Source organism: Oreochromis aureus, linkage group 3 (assembly GCF_013358895.1).
Source record: "Oreochromis aureus strain Israel breed Guangdong linkage group 3, ZZ_aureus, whole genome shotgun sequence".
NCBI classification, from domain to species: domain Eukaryota; kingdom Metazoa; phylum Chordata; class Actinopteri; order Cichliformes; family Cichlidae; genus Oreochromis; species Oreochromis aureus.
In genome coordinates this window covers 10,834,276-10,855,760 of record NC_052944.1, presented here as the reverse complement: position 1 = coordinate 10,855,760, position 21,485 = coordinate 10,834,276, and the positions used below count along the sequence as shown (strand labels likewise).

At 40.8% G+C, this 21,485-nt stretch overlaps 1 protein-coding gene across 1 annotated transcript; it reads left to right on the top strand.

Moving 5' to 3' along the window:
* Positions 1-2,482: 2,482 nt before the first annotated feature.
* On the top strand, positions 2,483-21,485 carry LOC116316474. The gene is made up of 6 exons (XM_031735028.2): positions 2,483-2,613; positions 2,755-3,099; positions 3,182-3,220; positions 20,697-20,807; positions 20,893-20,966; positions 21,347-21,485. Exons 1-6 carry the CDS (start codon positions 2,568-2,570, stop codon positions 21,464-21,466), a joined length of 735 nt encoding a protein of 244 aa, XP_031590888.1. The 5' UTR covers positions 2,483-2,567; the 3' UTR covers positions 21,467-21,485.

Genomic DNA, 21,485 nt, shown 5'->3' with positions numbered 1-21,485 from the left:
GAATGCATGTTGTAAAACTAACTCCCCTACCATATAGCAATGTGTCATTTGTGAATGATCAGCTCTAAGAGCCCATCTGGATAATCACATGCTAAGACATACTGGCATCGTACAATAAAGTGGAAGAAGGAAGTGGGGCAGATGCTGGAGTGGAGCTCATTTCCCTTTCATATCAGATATTCTGTTAGATCTGAAGAGTCAGCATGTCTACCCCTTACATGTATGGGTGCCCAAATCTTGGACTGATGATGGTGAAATCGATCATTATTTGCTGGTTGTTCACCATAACTCCAGTTGCAAGACTCTCTCTTTGGGTTCAAAACACAGATGACTGGCAAAGGAGTGAACTCTTGGTTGTTGGTCATACTGGGCTGACAGATACTTGGTTCTTTGCAAGCTTTTGCTGTTGCCCTGATGGCAGTGGCTGCCCAATTGTGGAGTCTGCAGATCATTATTGAGTACTGATTGTTGCCATATACACTCTTGCACATGTTCTGTTGGGTTGGGTTGCTGCATGTTGTCCAGCTGGGGCTGTTTTGGATGTTCACTTTCTTGCGCAGAAATTTCCCAAGCTTGAGCCTCAGCTAATGCAGCTGCAGCTGCTTTCTGTGATTTGAGTATGTATAGATTTGCATCCAGATCTGCTTTCCTTTTAAGCTGTTCATCCTGTTTCAGGATGTTATCTTTCTGCTTGTGTAGCAGATTTCAAATGGTAGACTGCCTTGTGATGACAAAAAGGGACTGGTTGCAAAATATGGCTTTATTTTACAAAAGACAAAATGCAGCAGTAAAATCAGTGGACACACACAACAGCAGACCTCTCTTCATCCCAGTGTGGGCCACAGTATATAAAAAACATAGAAATATCAAACAATGGTGTGGTTTCTCTCAACAGCAACATCAAAATCAAATGTAATAGTGGGTTAAGACTGAGACAAATATGAAGCAAAGGATACTCAAAAATAAACTACTGATAATCACTTTTAATATTTAAATCCCCACTAAAAAACATAAATGGGTGGTAAAAGGCTGTTGGTTACTATTTTTGTTGTTCAAAGAAATCAAAAGCACTTTGGGGATCTTTAGCCCTCAGAACTAATGCTTAATAAAACAAAATACACCAAATTTAAAATTATAATTTAGTACAGGGAGAGGAGGTACAGGAAATGTGCCTTACCTGCGTGAAGGCCATACGACTCTGGCTGGGAGCCCCCACACATGCAATTTCATTAATGCCCTATTACAACAGTGGCTACTACAACAGTATACATATACATATATATATATATATATATATATATATATATATATATATATATATATATATATATATATGTAGTTTTAAGAAAGTTCACTGTCACCTTGTCAGTAAGTTATTGCTCAGCTACAAAGGACAGCTCGACACGTGCAGCTTCTGTTTTTGCCCGTACTCTGTCGGCAGCAGTAGATGAAGACGGAAAAGAACTGGACACTCTTGGTCTTCTTTCCAGCATTTTGTCCATCCTTTCTTTCACAGAAATATGACTGATGTGGATGCAGGAGTGGCAGGACAGAAAGAATAAAAGCTAGATCAAGTGATGCGTTAGGTAATGATTTATTTACAGCTACCTTGAGGGCTAGTAGTATTTGGCTTTTAAGGTTCATGTTAAAGGAATACTTGGTTCAACAGAGCTCTGACTCTGAGTCTTCACACAGTGCTGAAATGAAACCTGGAGTTCTTACTTTCTTCAGTAATTCTTATTTTATTCAACAGTAAGCTGTCCTGGCTTTATGGGCTTCTTAGCTTTAGGGATGCTTTATAATACTTTGTACAGAGCAACAAAACCCTCTTCTTCTTTTTTTAGCAAAAAATGAATGAAATAATGCTATTTTACTTCAGTCGCTTGTCTTCAGTCATACCATCCTTAACACTGGCACCCTTCAGGGCTGTGGTCTCAGTCGACTCTTAGTCTTAGTTCAGTTTTCACACATGACTACAATCCCATTCGTAGCACAAATTTCATATATAAGTTAGCAGATAACATATCCATGTCAGAGATGATAATCAACAACAATTCAGCAACATACAGAGAGAAGGTCCAGGCCCACACATAACCTGGTGGAGAATACCTAACAGTGCCTTAGCTTCCTTCACCTGCACCAATCACAGGGGCCTGGCTGGTTACAGGGTTGTCAAGCGTGCAGAGCTGGGTCTTAAGTTAACTGAGTGTGATCTCCAAAGGTACAACCAGACTAAATTTATTACAGGTATCATTATTAATAAAGGAGGCCAAGGAGTAAATAAACATTGTTACTAAATTGTTATGTAAAGGTTTGTAACTAAATGCGCTACACAGATTAGAAAAAACACCACTGTATGTAGCAAAGGAAGTGATATGACAACACTGTGATCCAATAGCACGTCACCACCAAGAGGAAGTGGCTTGATGATTTTTAAGACAAGGTACTGCAATGTGTTAGCAGGTCACTGACAGGATGAAAAACTAGAAACACCTCGCCCTCTAAAAGCCTTTGTAATAGCTGTGAGGTTTACTAAATGTCCGAGTAGCAACTGGATTAAGCATACAATGGGGAGCTTCACCGTGATAACAGCGTTGTTTTTCTGTATTCACTGTAAGTACTGGCATCTATCGATTCTCAGTCCGAGATATGGATCCTACCAGAATTTAAATATTTTTGGAACCCTGTGAAAATGATTACAGTTAATTTAATTCTGTTGTACCAATACTAATTTGTCTGTGGTGTTTGTTTCAGGCTGGATCTCTGTCTTAGGTTCTGGGTTTCAGACTGTGGAGGTCCAGCCCGGTGAAGAAGTGACACTGCAGTGCACCAACACCTCCAACCATCAGACACAGGCAGACTGGTTTAAAGTGGTCAACCAAACTAAGCCCACTTGTGTCTCTTCTATGTTTGGATCTCATGGCTCAGCATCGTTCTGTGATGGATTTCAAAATGGAAAATTTATTATGAGTTCCAACATCACCTTTGTCTTTCTTCAAATCAAGCAAGTGAATTTATCTGATGTTGGGCTGTATTTCTGTGGATTTTACACAAATAAACACACAGTTATTTCGGATGCAGTACAGTTAAGAATTCAAGGTAAGCTTGTGGGGTAAAGGCTTATTTCTTGCACATGATTTATCATCACATTGTTATGTATAAAGTTATACCATGCCTACAGGAAATGGTGAACCCAATGTTGAAGTGAAACTCAGTAAAGGTATGGTTAATTTTATCTCTCTAAAATGTTTTTCTTTTGTCACTTTACTGTAGTAAACTGTGAACTGTTTTGTAGCATAATTTTCATTCCTAAAGTAATACAAGTGGATTAATATGCCTTTGCACTTTATTTACTCAAATTTCAAAGAAGTAAAAATTAGAAACACATTCACAGTAACACATACATGGATGAGTAAAAAAAAAGGATCTAGTAAAATGTATTTATATATCACCTTTGAAAATAAAACATAAAATATTTAATGAATATTTAACAAGACAACTGGAACAAGAAAACTGATGTAGGAGCCACTTTTGTGTTGTTACGTTATATGTGCTCCTAGGGGTTAATGTGTTTTACAGTATGGTGTGTTTATGGGACCATAGGTAGACATACGTAATTAGCGCCAGGTGTTATTGGTAGAGATGGCACAATACCACTTTTTTACGTCTGATACCGATACCGATATCATAAATTTGGATATCGGCCGATACCGATATGAATCCGATATAGTGTGTTTTCAATAAAACTGTTTTTTTAACATCTTTCTGCATTTTGTATAAGTTCAAACTCAAGTTTAAAAAACCCCCACTAAAGCTATTCTGTTATACCTGTATGCAAAAAATACACTGCACCCAAAATATTTCATAGTTCAGCAACACTGATCAATCTAATAAACTTAAACCTACTCCATCCTCCCTATTCTGGTATTTTAAAGAGTACTTAGTGGAAATATTAAGCAACCTAAGTAATAGGGTTGCAAACTCCCAGCAAAAGAAAAAAAAAATACAGAACCACCCCCCACCTCATGATGCTTAATCATTGTAATCAACTTTAATTTGATGCAGTTAAAAAAAAATGCACAGAAATCAATTATTTTTCAAGAATAATTAAAGAGATTCAACATCTTTCTTCAACAGAATTGCAGACTGCACAGATGGTACCTTCCCAAAGGAAAAAGTACTAGCTTACTAGGGTATATTAGACTTAATAGTTACTATATACAGTAATGGACTTCTATACATTTTACATCAGATTAAAACTTTGAATAGAATAGAATAGAATAGAATTCAACTTTATTGTCATTGCACATGTCACAGGTACAGGGCAACGAAATGCAGTTTGCATCCATCCAGAAGTGCTTTAGCCGTGATATAGATATATTACAATATATATTAGCAATAATATAGATATGTAAGTATATTACAGAAATGGATCTATTATGGTATGTTATAATGTACACGGTGTGAAGTATGTTATGAATATTCTATAACTATAAGTATGTACAGGCTGTAGTGAGTACAAGCTATGTACAGGCTATGAACAGGATATAAATATGAAATAAAAACTATACAGAAATCTGAGATATACAGTTATACAGAAATGTGAACTATGTAAGTTATAAACAGTTGTAGGATTAAAAATTATCGTATGTACAGAATGATATTTACACAGAACTATACAGTAGTGCAGTTAAGATAAGTGAGATATGTGGATAATTGTGATAGTGATAGTGATAAAGTGCTAGTGGTTGTGGGTGTGTGTATGTTCAGTCCATGAGTTTAACGTGGGTCAGATGTCAGGAGGCAGAGTTCAGGAGTCTGACAGCTGTGGGGAAGAAGCTGTTCCGGTACCTGGTGGTCTTAGTCCGGAGGCTCCTGTAGCGCCTCCCAGAGGGCAGGAGGGTGAAGAGTCTATGTGATGGGTGACTGGGGTCTTTGATGATTTTCCCAGCCCTTTTCAGACACCGCTTCCTGTAGATGTCCTTTATGGCAGGAAGTGGTGCTCCGGCGATGCGCTGGGCAGTTTTCACGACCCTCTGCAACGCCTTCCGGTCCGAGGCAGAGCAGTTCCCGTACCAGACTGTTATACAGTTGGTCAGGATGCTCTCGATGGTGCATCGAGAAGTTCACCAGGATGTCTGAGGACAGGTGGTCCTGATAGGTTCTTGTGCTTAAACCTATTCGCTGGAACGTTAAAGGCAATGTAATAACACAGCAAGCAAGACACAAGTAGGCAAAGTTCTTTGGGTTACTCATGCATGAGGGAGGCCTGCCTGGAGCCAAGTGTCGTTCCACCTACTTGACCTCCATCAGACTCTCAGCCAGGTTCCCCATAGCACTCCTTTTATTGTGGTTACTTGAATATGCATAGGGTCATTAACATATGATGTATACATACACACAAAGGGTACCTTGCCTGTGGTTTTGCAAAGTGTGTGTGTGTGTGTGTGTGTGTGTGTGTGTGTGTGTGTGTGTGTGTGTGTGTGTGTGTGAATTGCTGACCAAAAGGGTCACACAGCAGGAACAACATCCTAGGTCATAAAGAGGGTAACCTCCCCACACCCAATCTATGGTCACCCTAGATAACACAGTGAAGCCATACAAAGGGCAGGAAGTTTTACCACATCAAACAGACCTTCACAAGGATGTTGCCTGTGATAAAACACTACAGCCCCCCACTCAGAACCTCGAGAATCTGGGGAGGGGAGAACAAAAGAATTCCTTTCAACACACAGTTAAAGTACAAATGGTAAGAATAAAAATGACAAACATTTAACAATTCACTCTAACATTTCCCTCCTGTTTTGTAATTTTTATGCTCCAAATTATTCCTATGTAGTACATTCTCAGTAGTGCACCTCTTGCTTAACATTTTCAGTGCAGGCGTCATTCATACACAGGCCTCTGTCACGTCATTCATTTCAGTCATTGCATATTGTTGTAAAAGTACATAGTTAACAAATGTATCAGAAATCATTTTAGTTAACAGTGATCTTATACATGGTAAAATGCATCCTATACATAAGCAAACAAATGAATTGTTACTTTAATAGTTAAAATAAGAAAGCAACACTTCAAAAACACTCCAGTTTGGTGGTGCTCCTCCACAAGACATGTAAATAGCATGTCTCGCTGTAGAGTGGTTTAAGCTCTATAGGGCGTCATAATTGTCTCTTCCAGATGTACCCATCACTGTCCATAGGACCAGAGTCCAAATGTATGTAGAATAAACAGTCAAACATACCAGGTGGTTTTATTGCTTGTCAACATGGGTCTCATCTTCAAAGCTGCAGACCTCGTCAACACTCTAGTTTTATGGCCTCTACCAACCCCCATCACCTCACTTCAGGCCTCCTTGTCCTGTGGGGGATACATATCCTCCATTGTCCATCCTCTGCAGGAGGATTCTCTCTGTGGAAAGGGTGTTGGATCCAGTTATCTTACTGCTGTTATGATCCCAGCAGTCTTCAGAGTGTCATCGTATGCACAGTACAGTGACACAGCATTAGGTGATGTTCATAGGAAACTGCTGTCATCACCACCATAGCTTCTGGTTCCTGTGCTTTTCACAGAATCATGATGCCATCCTTGGACTCCCCCTGCGTTGTCAGTTGAGCTTGGCATGCTCCCCTCATCCTTCAGGTGCTCATCTGTCGTCCACAATCTCCTCTGTTGGCCTCTGGAAAGCCCCCTTGGCACAGCTCTCATTCCAACGCAGCTTCGTGGTTCTTGCTGTGGCTGTGGAATCTGATCTCCCAATGGGCCCCAAACAGCTCGACCTTTGACCTCAACCACTGCCTGGACTGTCAGCTATGCCTGGAATGGGTTGCTTCTCACTGGGCCTCAGAAGATTTCTCAGGAGATTCCTTTCAGCAATACTCTGACTGCTGCACCTGTATTTCCTTGCTAGGAGGAAAAACTCCTACTTGGAAAGCATGTCAATCATCATCGAACCACATTCTTTAGTTCAGTGAGCTTCATCTATGGACCATCAAAGCCTCATCTGAACATGGATGCACCACTTTGCATAGGTTTAATACCCGTAAATGAACTGTTAATCACACAAATCACACAAAAATCATAAAAAACATAGTTTAGAAAACATAAAAAACATAGTTTCATGTAACTCTGTAATTCTGGACCCCTCCTCTTGACGCATGGACACTCCCATGAGTCAACTCATCAAAACCTAGATTCCTGTCCGAAAGAAAAAGGTTAGCTAGATCATGTCCCAGGCAACATCAGGGCATCTCCTCTGGAGCAGCTCCGTAACCCTGCAGTAAAAGATGTTAGTGTGTTTTGCACAGTAAGTTTGCTCAAAACCTGGCTCCGCCTGGAGCCTGCACACACACCATCATGGCCTGGAGAACAAGATCTGGAAGTGAAATCAACCTCCACACTTATAAACAATTGAATCTTTAGAGTAATAAAGCACTCAGCATCAGCAGGACAAGTATCATGTGCAGGTTTTCTCAAATCAGTAAACTACAATTATTGGCATAATTTGCCTCAGACATGGATCATCCCATGTACTCAGTTAACATTAATGTAATCGGTGACTTCCCTTAAGCAAAGTCACTCCATGTATTTAACACTAGGAGCTCAGTAGTGGCCAGCTAATGAGCCCATTTTAATCTATTCCACAAACACTGCATCTCTTAGTTGCTTTCTCATGTTACTTGTCCGTCTCTGCTGAATCCTCTACATGCACTCTTAGGAAAACAAACATTAGCAACACACATGGTGCTACAAAAAAGACCATAAAGTTAGCCATCCATAGCCGTGGAAAGAAGTGACACTAGTTTCAACACCGGGAATGTCTCACATGTTATTCATATCATCAAAGTAACCTTTACATTTCCCCAACAACACAGTGTAACAGCATCACCAACTCATAACCTGTAAACACAGTTTTCTTCACACATAAACCCAAAAATCCTGTAGTAAAAAACATCAACCAGCTGTCCTGGTATAAATCACATGATCAAATCACACGAAGAACTGTAATGCTGTAGAAAAGTTAGCGCTGCGCAGGTGTATACACACTTTCTCACAGTTACCTCTGTGAGCAACACAAGGTAGTGAATAACACCCCTGGTAGATGCACAAACACAGAAAGTGGCATTTAAAAGGTTAAATCGGTATAGCCAAAGCTCACGCAACCTCAAATGTTGTTGTCCTCTTTCTGCTCCAAAAAAGAGAGACACACATAGATTCATCTGCACCTTTGTCAGGTGGGGGTTAACTTCGCACAGTGATGTCAGTCAGTCTGTCAGCTTCTGTCCGCTTTTACCAGTCAGTCAGTTTTATTTTCTCTCACTCATTCATTCATTCATTCTTTCTTTGCTGACAGTGGAAATTATTGTCGCATTTTCACTTCCACTTCTCAGCAAAATGACGTCATTTCAAAAAAGAAAAGAAGAACTTTTAGATCGGATTATCTCGCTGAATCCTTTTTGGGCAGGGACTTATTTTCTAATTGTCCCAGATAAGTGACTTTCTCCTGAGCCCATTTTAATGTGGAGAAACTCACTTGCAACAATTTTCTCGACGACGTGTCGTATAGCGCTTCCGTTCTAATCGTGCAGATCTGCTCAAACAGAGATTATCAATAAAACTTTCAGTGCACTGTGAAAGTATCAAAATAAAAAGGCCTCGTTAAGTCATGACACATGCTCCTCATCTCAGGAGGGTAAATCATACCATTAGCATGGTTTATCATACCATCATACTAATTGGCAGGCTCAACTTCACAACAAAGAAAAATCATCAGCTAGATAAACTCCAAACCAACCATCAGCCGCACAACACACAACATAAGCCTCATGTCTCATTAGCTATGAATTTAATCCCCAGGACTGTGCTTTTCACTCATTTAGGCCACAGATCCATCTTATTCATCTTTTCTCTTTCCCTGTCATCATAAAACATGTGACATGTTGTCATGCATTTCACAAAAGAAGTTTGTTATGTATTCAGAGTTTGGTATCTGGGTGCAGGATTCACTCGCACATCACAACAGGAAACTCAGTGTTTTAGAGTCTCCACTCTAACACACTCCAACACATCCCATTCACTCGTACTAGAATTCCATTACCTTTCATTAATCTAAGAACGATCAACTAATTTGCATATCAGCTATTAACCCACTAAGTTGACAGGACAACAGAAATGCATGTTCAAAATATTATCACAAAAATAGAATTTCCCTCATACAGTAAATTACTTGTGCTGCATCAGTCAGGCAGAAAGCATCTCCCAATTTACTATATTAACAACTAAATTTATTGTCTGATCACTGGTTGGTCAAACCAGAATCTTTTTTTTCCCACAAAAGTTAAACTGTTGTCCTGCAACATAGTTAGTTAATTGTCAGCATTGGATAAATTCAGCATTTGATAACAAGTGTCTATTAAATTTACATTATTTTAGCACTGATGATTTTCATTGCATGTATGTTTGTGTTATTAGGCAGGTTTAATCAATGTGTCTGGAGCTGCATCTCCAGCAGGGCATGTTCTTAAAGCTGCCTTTCCTACACACTTCTCTGCTATTATTTGATCATCATTTTGTAACCAATGTGCTATGAGTCCACTGATCTTTGCATCACTTCTCATCACACGAAGTGACTTGGACAAAATGATAAACAGACTCACATGCTTAAGATGTTGTCTAATCTTCATGGGCTCTCTTGTGTTTGTGTTAGTAGGGTTAATGCATGTTCTGCTTGTGTGTGTGATTTTGTATATGTTTCTTTTCGCAGTGTTTCAGATTCCTTCACAATCTTCCACTTAAGCAGTCAGTTCTCTTTTCCCCAGGTTTACTAACCCAAATTTTGATTTCCCACATTAAACAACAGCTTTCCTCTGTGTCCTTACTTACTCTCACTCTGTTGTCCTCTCCCACTTCAACAGTCCAATAGCCGGCAGTTCTTCTTCAGCTTTGTCGTGTGTTCCACTGTCTCTTTTGCCATCTTGCTCGAAAGTGGCAAATGTCAAACTCAACAGTCTCCTCAGTTCTCCTCAAACGTCCTTTTCACAAGCACAGTGACTTTGCAGCTTGTTGGAAACACAGTGTCATTCATCCAATCAGTCAGGATGATGGGTTTGCTTTTCTTCTCCACTGCTGTTTGTCCACATTGCTGCTGCTTGCTGGGACTCTTTGCTCAGGACTTTGCTGCTGTCTCTTTATCTGCCATGTTATTGCTCTTTGGGACTGCATTCCTTGTCTTCAGGGAGGAGTGAGAGCTCACTTGTGAGGATGAGGGACACATGGAGCTGTAAATAAGTTAGCCAGAAATTGGCCTGAACATTTCCAATAATGTCAAACTATAACTTTATTCCGACTGCTGCATGTGGAAAATCAATCCAGCTCTGCTTTTCATCTGAAAGTGACAAAACTATGACATTTCCATTATTATCATCACTGCTTAACCAACACACAGAACTCTCCTTTCTTAAAAGCAGAAAATGAGATTGTAATTGTTCTTGGCTAATAAACACAAAACCTTTTTCCTATGATTTTTCATCTACAATGTAGATTTTGTCTCTTTTCTTTTTTTACAATAGCTGGTGACCTGCAGAATCACCGCTCTCACAATTAGAGACAATTACTTTTACACAGCGCACACACACACTGCGACGTCAGGCACATTCACACTCACTTTTTTCATCTGCATAAATAAATCATATGGCTGATGATATGTGCCATGGTGACCCATAAGTATGATCACAGGTTTATTTAATTATTTTTCAACCCAACAAAGCAAATAAACAAGACATGATGCTGATGCTATGAACACTCTACACACATGAATCAAGATCCAGGAAAACTGCTGCGCATCTGAAAGACGAAGCTGAACTCACGGATACGCTACATACTCGAGGTATCATAGTTCTGTTTCTCTCTCTTTGATGAGTTCTCAGCCAGCTCCCGATCTGATAAAGTGTAGCCTGCTCATCAGCTCAGAAGAGACCGCAACGCAACCTCACACAGTGGTTGCGTGCTTTGCCCACAGTGGCAAAGACTTGGATAGTCGCACACAGTGACTACACGCTTTATCGCACACAGTGATAAAGACTTACATTTTCATATTCAACTCAGCTTCTCCATCATGTAGTTTTCAGCTGTTTCACGCAGGGTTCAGCATAACAGTTGTTTTCACAGGTGTGCTCTATATCTCACAATGGCTCATATTAGGATGACAGTTTTCAAACAGGTCAAGTGCCTCTATGCACGTAATTAGGTAAAATATTTGCCTATTTTACTTCATCTCATATGTCATTGTATTGAATTTGAGCAACCTTAAGCTTAATGCAGGTTACTTTTAACAACTGGTTAAAGTAATGGTCTGGAGCACAGGCCGTTGTTGATCAGGGAAATCATCTAAACCTTTTGTGTCAGCACGGGGTGGGGGGAAGCCATTCACCAGAGCATATCTTAACTGCTGCTGATGTGAGCTGGCCTTCTCTACACGCTCTTCAAGGTTGCTGTGTTTTCTGAAAACTTCTAACATTTGAATCTCATCCGCGACCAGTTTACGCTCATAACAATTATGAGAATATAAATGGCTCGCGCTGCCGGGAGTGAATTCTTGCATGAATGTGTCATCTCCCTGTGAGGCAGTCTTACTTGCTCGGGAACCCATGATAACAACAACAACCGTGTCCCAGACCACGCCTGCTCCGCAGTCATTAACACAGACACACTCAACACAACAACAACAACAACACAAAATAGGCCTATTGTCCAGCACAGTCTGGACTCCATGAACTCGCCCCACTAAACGGGCGAACCAAAAAGTTCGAACTGCGCAACTCTGCGACTTAATGCTTCTGTACAACAACTTCACTGAGCGGTTTTGTACATCGCCCCACTAAGACGGCGAATTTTAGCCCCACTAAGCGGCCATGGACAACGCCCCACTGAGCGGCGAAGACGTACAGTTATAGAGATGTACTCCAAACTTACTCGGTGTTGCTTAGCGTGTAATATCAGCCTCGAATCCCGCCGATCGTCATTCATCGAGGAGGAAAGACAGACAGCTAATCCACAGGAACTTCCTGGCTGACGTCGGTCTTTCAGCGTGTCTCCTCTCCCCTCGGTGAATGTCGACTCCGGGGATCCGGCTCGAAGGACCAATTAATGATAGGTTCTTGTGCTTAAACCTATTCGCTGGAACGTTAAAGGCAATGTAATAACACAGCAAGCAAGACACAAGTAGGCAAAGTTCTTTGGGTTACTCATGCATGAGGGAGGCCTGCCTGGAGCCAAGTGTCGTTCCACCTACTTGACCTCCATCAGACTCTCAGCCAGGTTCCCCATAGCACTCCTTTTATTGTGGTTACTTGAATATGCATAGGGTCATTAACATATGATGTATACATACACACAAAGGGTACCTTGCCTGTGGTTTTGCAAAGTGTGTGTGTGTGTGTGTGTGTGTGTGTGTGAATTGCTGACCAAAAGGGTCACACAGCAGGAACAACATCCTAGGTCATAAAGAGGGTAACCTCCCCACACCCAATCTATGGTCACCCTAGATAACACAGTGAAGCCATACAAAGGGCAGGAAGTTTTACCACATCAAACAGACCTTCACAAGGATGTTGCCTGTGATAAAACACTACAGCCCCCCACTCAGAACCTCGAGAATCTGGGGAGGGGAGAACAAAAGAATTCCTTTCAACACACAGTTAAAGTACAAATGGTAAGAATAAAAATGACAAACATTTAACAATTCACTCTAACAGTCCTTCCTCAGAGTCCTCAAGAAGAAGAGGCGCTGGTGAGCCTTCTTGACCAGCTTGGAGCAGTTGGTTGTCCAGGTGAGATCCTCGGAGAAGTGGACTCCCAGGAACTTGAAGCTGTTCACATGCTCCACAGCCGTCCCCTTAATGTGGATGGGCGGATGTGGGTCAGCATTCCTCCTGTAGTCCACGATGAGCTCCTTAGTCTTCTCAGTGTTAAGCAGCAGGTTGTTTCTGTCGCACCACTCAGCCAGACGATCCACCTCCTCCCTGTAGGCGGTCTCATCGTTGTCGCTGATGAGGCCAATCACCGTGGTGTCATCTGCAAACTTAATGATGGTGTTGGAACCATCAGCAGGTCTGCAGTCGTGGGTGAAGAGGGAGTAGAGGAAGGGGCTCATCACACAGCCTTGTGGTACACCGGTGTTCATTGTAATTGTTGATGAGCAGCGGTTATCCAGTCGGACATGTTGGGGGCGGCTGGTCAGGAAGTCCAGTGACCATTTGCAGATGAGGGAACTGATGCCCAGGTCTGTCAGTTTCCTGATGAGTTGTGAGGGGTGGACTGTATTGAATGCTGAACTGAAGTCTATAAACAGCATTCTGGCATAGGTGTTGTTGTTGTCCAGGTGTGAGAGGACAGAGTGCAGTGCGATGGAGACTGCATCCTCTGTGCTCCTGTTCTGGCGGTATGCGATTTGGTGGGGGTCCAGGGTGGGGGGGAGACAGGATTTGAAGTGTGCTAAGACCAGTTGCTCTAAGCACTTAGTGATGATGGGGGTGAGTGCTACTGGGCGGTAGTCATTGAGGCTAGATGGGTTGGAGTTTTTGGGTATCGGGACGATGGAGGTGGATTTGAAGCAGGCCGGTACCACAGCGTGGGCCAAGGACAGATTGAATATGTCTGTCAGGACTCCTGCAAGATCCCCAGAACACGTTCTGAGAACACGCCCGGGTATGCCATCAGGACCTGCAGCCTTGTGGACGTTGATCCTGCTCAGCACCGCTCCTACATCGGTGGGGGAGAGAGTCAGAGGTTGGTGGTCTGGCGTCATGTCTTTTTTGGTTGTGGTTGTGGGGTTCCCTCGCTCAAAACAAGCATAAAAGTTGTTGAGCTCATTGAGGAAGGAGACATCAGAGGATGCGGGGGAGGGTTTGGTGGTCCTGTAGTCTGTAATGGTCTGGAGTCCTTGCCACATGCGTCGGGGGTTGGAGTTGGAGAAGTGTTCTTCTACCTTCTTTTTGTAGTGGTGTTTGGCTTTTTCGATGCCCTTCTTTAGATTAGCCCTGGCTGTACTGTAGGTGTGTGCATCATACTGTAGGCGTGTGCACCAAAACTTTGGTTGTAAGATTCAGATAATTATTTATTAAAAGCTAGACATTTTAAATGAGAATAAGAAAGAAAAGTATGTCTTTGTGCCCCCTATCGGCCCCCCTGGCTAAACTTTGCTAGATCTGCCCCTGCACAGTTACCAGCCGTCAGCTGCGTAGAAAAGTAGAAAGTAATATTAAATAAATTCTTAGTTTTGTTACTTATTAAGTTATATTTTTTTTATCAACAGTTATTGTACAGGTCAGCGTATCTAAAATCTTATATTAGACTATCAAATTTGGATTATATGATTTTATCATAAAGAGTGTAACAGTGTAACTCAATGTGTTGTATATTTGCCATTTAAAGATAAACTAAGCATCTGTTTTCTATGCTTTAACATTAGATTTACTATCCTGCGCAAATTTGCGTAACTTCCCTAAACCCAATACCCCCTAGAATTACTGGCTTTTTTATTTTCTGGTGCAAGTCCCGAGGTGTTAAGCACCCCTGCTGAGATTTTCACAGGTCGTCAGCTTGTTTCTCCTACAGCTTTTGTTGTGCAAACCACCCATTGTCCTTGAGGCCTGGCACATTTGCATTTGCTCACTCAGAGTTGCTCAGATCCAAGGCAGGCCAAACCTCTGTGTTACAACTTTCAGAAATGCCTGATAGAAATGCTTCAACTTACTCATGAGATTTTGACCACATTTTTTGCAGAAGTCACAACTATATTGAATGCACGACCGTTGTTGCCAGCTGCAAGAAATGCTTGGTAGGGAACAGCTGTTCCCTACCAAGGTTCGTTTCAAAGTTTGAAAGACTTTGAAATAAAACAGACTTGTGTACCCATATATTGTGAATGTCTGTCTTTTGTATGTAGGTTGTAACACAGAGGTTTGGCCTGCCTTGGATCTAAGTAAACAAATGCCAATGTTGCACAAACACACACACACACACACACACACACACACACACACAGCAAATCTGCATTTATTTGTCCCACAAGTGGAAAATCTGCATTGTCATTGCAAAAAGTGGACAGAGCACAGTATAGAAAGTGCACTATACAAACAATCTGGAAACATAAATATGGACACGTGTATTCAAAAATATTGGTGTATGTATACACACACACACACACACATATCTATCTATATATATATATGATATAGATGTGTCTGTGTGTATAACTAGACTTTATGGTTTAAGTTCATGAACTTATGGCATTCATTTCAATCCGGTTTGTAAGAGCAATCATGTGTCCTGTTGGTGCCATTGTGGATTGCTGGTCAGAAAGTTTTCTGGTGCCACTAATCAAAGAGACAATGCCCGAGATAGATTCATTTCAATTATGCAACACCTTCGATTTGATGACAGGGACACGCGGGCAGAACGGGTGAAAACAGACAAATTTGCAGCGATCTCCGACATCTGGACACGCTTCAACGAGAACTGTGCTAAGAGTTTCACCCAGGGGAACACATGACCATAGATGAACAGCTGTTCCCTACCAAGGTTCGTTGTCCATTCACCCAGTATATTGCAACCAAGCCAGACAAATTTGGGATCAAGTTCTGGATGGCCACGGATTTGGACACCAAATATGTCTGCAGTGCATCTCCTTACTTGGGAAAGGACCCCAGTCGTCAGAAGGAGAGAGGCTGGCAGAGAACGTGGTCATGAAACTGATGGAGCCGTTTTTGGATGATGGGAGAAATGTCACAACGGACAATTTCTTTACTTCACTGTCACTGTCGCACAGACTGCTGCAGCGCAAAACAACATTACTGGGCACGGTGAATAAAGTCCGGCGTGAACTTCCTCAACTTGCAAAAGATACTGCAAAGCGAGAGGTATTCTCCACTTCAGTGCTTTTACAGTGTGGTGTAGACGTGTTGGACCAAATGGCACGGATGTATTCTGTAAGATCAGCAACACGCAGGTGGCCAGTAGCGGTTTTCTACAATATGCTGGACCTGGCGGCAGTGAATGCCTACATTTTGTACAAGGCATGTACAGGGTGGACAGGCAAAAGAAGATTGTTTCTGCGTCTTCTAGCTCAGCAACTTCGTTGCCGATTCATGCAGCACAAGGAAATCTTAGCACAGAGGCAGGCTGCTGCAGCTGCTGTGCCAGGGACTGTAAAGACAACACAGTGCCAGGTGCAAGAGAGCTGCAACAGGAATCGCAGCAGATTTACCTGTGCAACATGTAAGAAATTCACCTGTGCCAAATGCAGGGATGATGGACACTGGGTCTGCAAACCCTGTAAAGTTTGAAACACTTTGAAATAAAACAGACTTGTGTACCCATATATTGTGAATGTCTGTCTTTTGTATGTAGGTTGTAACACAGAGGTTTGGCCTGCCTTGGATCTGAGTAAACAAATGCCAATGTTGCGCACACACACACACACACACAGCAAATCTGCATTTATTTGTCCCACAAGTGGAAAATCTGCATTGTCATTGCAAAAAAGTGGACAGAGCACGGTATAGAAAGTGCACTATACAAACATTTTATATATATATACATATATACATATATATATATATATATATATATATATATATATATATATATATATACATACATAGTTAGTTACACACACATACATAGTTATACACACAGACACATCTATATATATATACACACACACACATATATATATATATATATATATATATATATATATATATATATATATATATATATATATATATATATATATGTGTGTGTGTGTGTGTGTGTGTGTGTGTGTGTGTGTGTGTGTGTGTATATATGATATAGATGTGTCTGTGTGTATAACTAGACTTTATGCATATTATATAAGGTGTGGCTATATAAATATATAAATATATGTACAACTCTGTGTATATATGTTTATGGACAGGCATGCAGGCAGGTAAGGAAGGAAAGCAGCCTTGCAGGGAAGGAAAAACTTGAATCTCTCATGGTTAGGGGTTGGGGAGGTGTGTTTGCACAACAAAAGCAGGAGAACAATGGAGCTGACGACCTGTGAAAATCTCAGCGGGGTGCCAAGAGGTGTTAAGGTCGGGGGGAATTTACGCAAATCTGCGCAGGCCAGTAAATCTAGTAGTAGGGACTTGCACCAGGGAAAAAAGGCTCAGTAATTCTAGTGTTAAAACACAGCAATAATCAACCAAATAAACCCACATATTTTGTTTCAAATACATTTGCTGTGTAAAAATATTTAACATCAATTTAGGTTACTTCATTATTAATTTTTGATTGACCAAGTGTATTACATCTTTTTTTAACTATCAAATCCAAATGTATGAAACTTTTATGTGCAACTGAAATAAATAATCCTAGCTATTCAATTCAATTCAATTTTTCAAATCAATTTTATTTATATAGCCAAATCACAACAACAGTCACCTCAAGGCGCTTTATATTGTAAGGTACACCCTATGATAATACATACAGAGAAAATCCCAACAATCAAATGATCCCCTATGAGCAAGCACTTTGGCAACAGTGGGAACGGAAAAACTCCCTTTTAACAGGAAGAAACCTCCTGCAGAACCAGGCTCAGGGAGGGGCGGCCATCTGCTGCGACCGGTTGGGGATGAGAGAAGGAAGACAGTACAGAGGACATGCTGTGAAAGAGAGCGAGAGATTAATAACAAGCATGATTCAATGCAGAGAGGTCTATCCGGTCTTTAAGTGATGACGTAATGAATCCTGCTTCCGGGCCCAAACGACTCCACGTTTAATAAGGCTTTTGTGTTCTTTGCATGTTTTAATGCTTTATTTGTTGTTCTATTTAATCTCAACAAGCCCCTAAAAGCAGTCAGTAATCACTGGCGGTCCCTCTCAGTTTTTATTATCGCTAATCATTTTAAAGCTCAGTTTTTAAAACCTTACGATATAACTACAGCTCAGCCCATGCAGCAGTGTATTGATAACTAAGCTCGTATTGTTCGTAGATTATCTCAGTTGTTCTTCCGATTGAAGTTCAGTCTGTTTACAGCATCCTGCCATGCGATTGCATTTGTCCCGAACCTTCGGGAACCCTCACCTTAACTTTTATCGAGTGGAAAAAGGTTAGCGTTCATCCTCCAGCTTCACTGTTTATATTATGCTAACATAGCTGTGTCGCTAGCAATCACGTAGATGCAAACTAGCGAGCTAACTTCCTGCTAACTTCTAACTCTGCTAAATTTCTTAAACTCCGTTTTCGTGGATGCCTGGATGTTAAACTTAGAGCAGCAACGGTGATCATTTTATTACAGATGAAAGGATTTAGACAGTTTTTAACTCTCAGTGATGCCACAGTTAGAGACCTGCAGCAGAATTTGAGCCCAGGCACGACTAATGACGTCTGACTTAAAGACCGGATTGACACATAGTGAGTGAGAAAGTTGACTGAACAGGAAAAACTCAATGCATCATGGGAATCCCCCAGCAGCCTATGCCTATTGCAGCATAACTAAGGAAGGATTCAGGGTCACCTGGTCCAGCCCTAACTATATGCTTTAGCAAAAAGGAAAGAATGCTCTAATAGGGTGATGTGGTACATAAGGTCATTAAGATATTTATGAGTATGTTATTATGTGAGGAGCAGGATTTTGAATTCAATTCTGGATTTACCAGGGAGCCAATGAAGGGAAGCCAATACAGGAGAAATCTGCTCTCTCTTTGTAGTCCCCATCAGTACACTTCTGGCAGCATTTTGGATTAATTGAAGTTTTTAGAACATCCTGATAATAATGAATTACAGTAGTCCAGCCTAGAAATAACAAATGTATGAACTAGTTTTTCAGCATCACTCTGAGACAGGATATTTCTAATTTTAGAGATGTTGTGCAAATGGAGAAGGCAGTCCTACACATTTGTTTAATATGTGCATTGAAGGACATGTCCTGGTCAAAAATCACTCCAAGGTTCCTCACAGTGTTACTGGAGGAATAGGTAATGCCATCCAGAGTAAGAACCTGATTAGATACCATATTTCTAAGATTTTCAGGGCTGAGTAAAATAACCTCAGTTTTATCTGAATTAAAGAGCATGTTATCTGGCTTCACGGATAGATAGAGTTGGGTGTCATCTGCATAGCAGTGAAAATATTTGCTACGTTTTCTAATGATGCTGCCTAGGGGAAGCATGTATAATGTAAACAGAATTGGTCCTAGCACTGAACCCTGTGGAACACCATAACTGACCTTAGTGGGTGAAGAGGACTCTCCATTTACATGCACAAATTGGAGTCTATTAGATAGATATGATACAAACCACTGCAGCGCAGTACCTGTAATACCTACAGCATGTTCTAATCGCTCTAATAGGATATTATGATCAACAGTATCAAACGCAGCACTGAGGTCTAGCAGGACAAGCACAGAGATGAGTCCACTGTCAGAGGCCATAAGAAGATCATTTGTAACCTTCACTAAAGCTGTTTCTGTGCTGTGATGAGCTCTGAAACCTGACGGAAACTCTTCAAATAAGCCATTCCTCTGCAGATGATCTGTTAGCTGTTTGACAACTACTCTTTCGATGAAGTTTGATATGAACTTCTTTCTTCTTTCTTCTTCTTCTTTGAGCAGTTTTGTAGGAATGCGGTCTAAAAGACGGTTTGGAGGAAGTAATTATTGGAGAAAAAGAGTCTAAATGAATATCAATGGTACTAAAAGTAGCTGTAGATAATATTACATCTGTGAGATGATTATGGGTAATTTTTTCTCTAATGATTAAAATTTTATTTGTGAATAAGTTCATGAAGTCATTACTAGTTAACGTTAAAGGGATGGTTGGCTCAATAGAGCTCTGACTTTTTGTCAGCCTGGCTACAGTGCTGAAGAGAAACCTGGGGTTGTTCTTATTTTCTTCAATCAGTGATGAATAGTAAGATGTTCTGGCTTTGCGGAGGGCTTTCTTATAAAGCAGCAAATTATTTCTCCAGGCTAAATGATCATCTTCTAAATTTGTGACACACCATTTCCTCTCCAGCTTACGAGTTATCTGCTTTAGGCTACGTGTTTGAGAATTATACCACGGAGTCAGGTACTTCTGATTTGAGGCCTTAGTTTTCACAGGAGCTACAGTATCCAGAGTCGTACGTAGTGAGGAGGTAAAATTATTAACAAGATAATTGACCTTGTTTGGAGTAGCGTTCAGGTAGCTGCTCTGCTCTGTGTTGGTACAGGGCATTGAGGATGAGAACAGTGGGTGGATTATATTCTTAAACTTAGTTACAGCACTTTCAGAAAGACATCTGCTGTGATAAAGTCTACTCTCCGCTGCTGTGTAATCCATTATTGTAAATGTAAATGTTATCAGGAAATGATCAGACAGGAGAGGGTTTTCAGGAAACACTGTTAAATGTTCAGTTTCTATTCCATATGTTAAAACAAGATCTAGAGTGTGATTAAAGTGGTGGGTGGACTAGGTTTTCTCCGGAACGTTTCCCAATTATCTATGAAGCCCACATCGTTTTTTGGACGCCACTCAGACAGCCAGCAATTTAAGGAGAACATGCGGCTAAACATGTCACTCCTGGTCTGATTGGTCTTGTATTTGCAATTGATAAACATCCACTTAAACAGTTTGGCGTGCTAGGGTAACTTTCTAATACCATTTAAATACCTTTTCAATCTTTACTGCAGAAGAGTGTAATGGAAATACAAAAGCTGTCACTGTGATGTTTATCAGCATGGCTCTTTTCTTCATGATGACTTCTGCTGCTTTGGCTATTAAAGTCAGGCAGCTTCATGCAGGTACAGAAACAAGTGTTTTATTAAACATCCTCATATATCTGTAACAATCATGTACAAACTTCTAACTTTTTACTTTGTGTTTTAGCCTCAAAGAAAGAGCTGCATCTTGAAAGAAACAAAATGGAGCACATTTTTTGTTACTCAAAAGCTGTGTTACAGGTAATTTATGACTGTGATAGCCTTTATATTACAAAAAAGGAGTAATTTATATATATATGTATATATATATATGATTTTGGAACATTAACCGTGTATTGCCAGCATTTGTAGGACTCATTCTGCCTTTTGATGTTAGAGTTCTTCTACTCTTTTTAGAGCTTCATCAGATTTTTCTGTGATATCTCTGATTTAAGTAGATGACACTCAAGGAAAGCAATTTTGTACTTGTTCAGCAGTATCACTCAGATGTGCAGTCAGTCATGGCTTTTAAAAGTCCGAAATGATCTGTTTACAAGGCACCAGACTGTCATGAATAAGATGGGTGCAATAACAGTCTCTTTTTTTGCTTTTGTATGTGACTCTAAACTGTTCATTTGCAGGATGAGGGCTCTCTTCACCTGAACTCTGCAGCATTGTGGTTTCTTGCCAAAACAAGAAGCAGAAGGCCTGCAATAGAGAGAAAAGTGGAAACTCATGTTGTTTATTATGTTGGCAGATAAAGTGCGTTCTCTGTGTGTA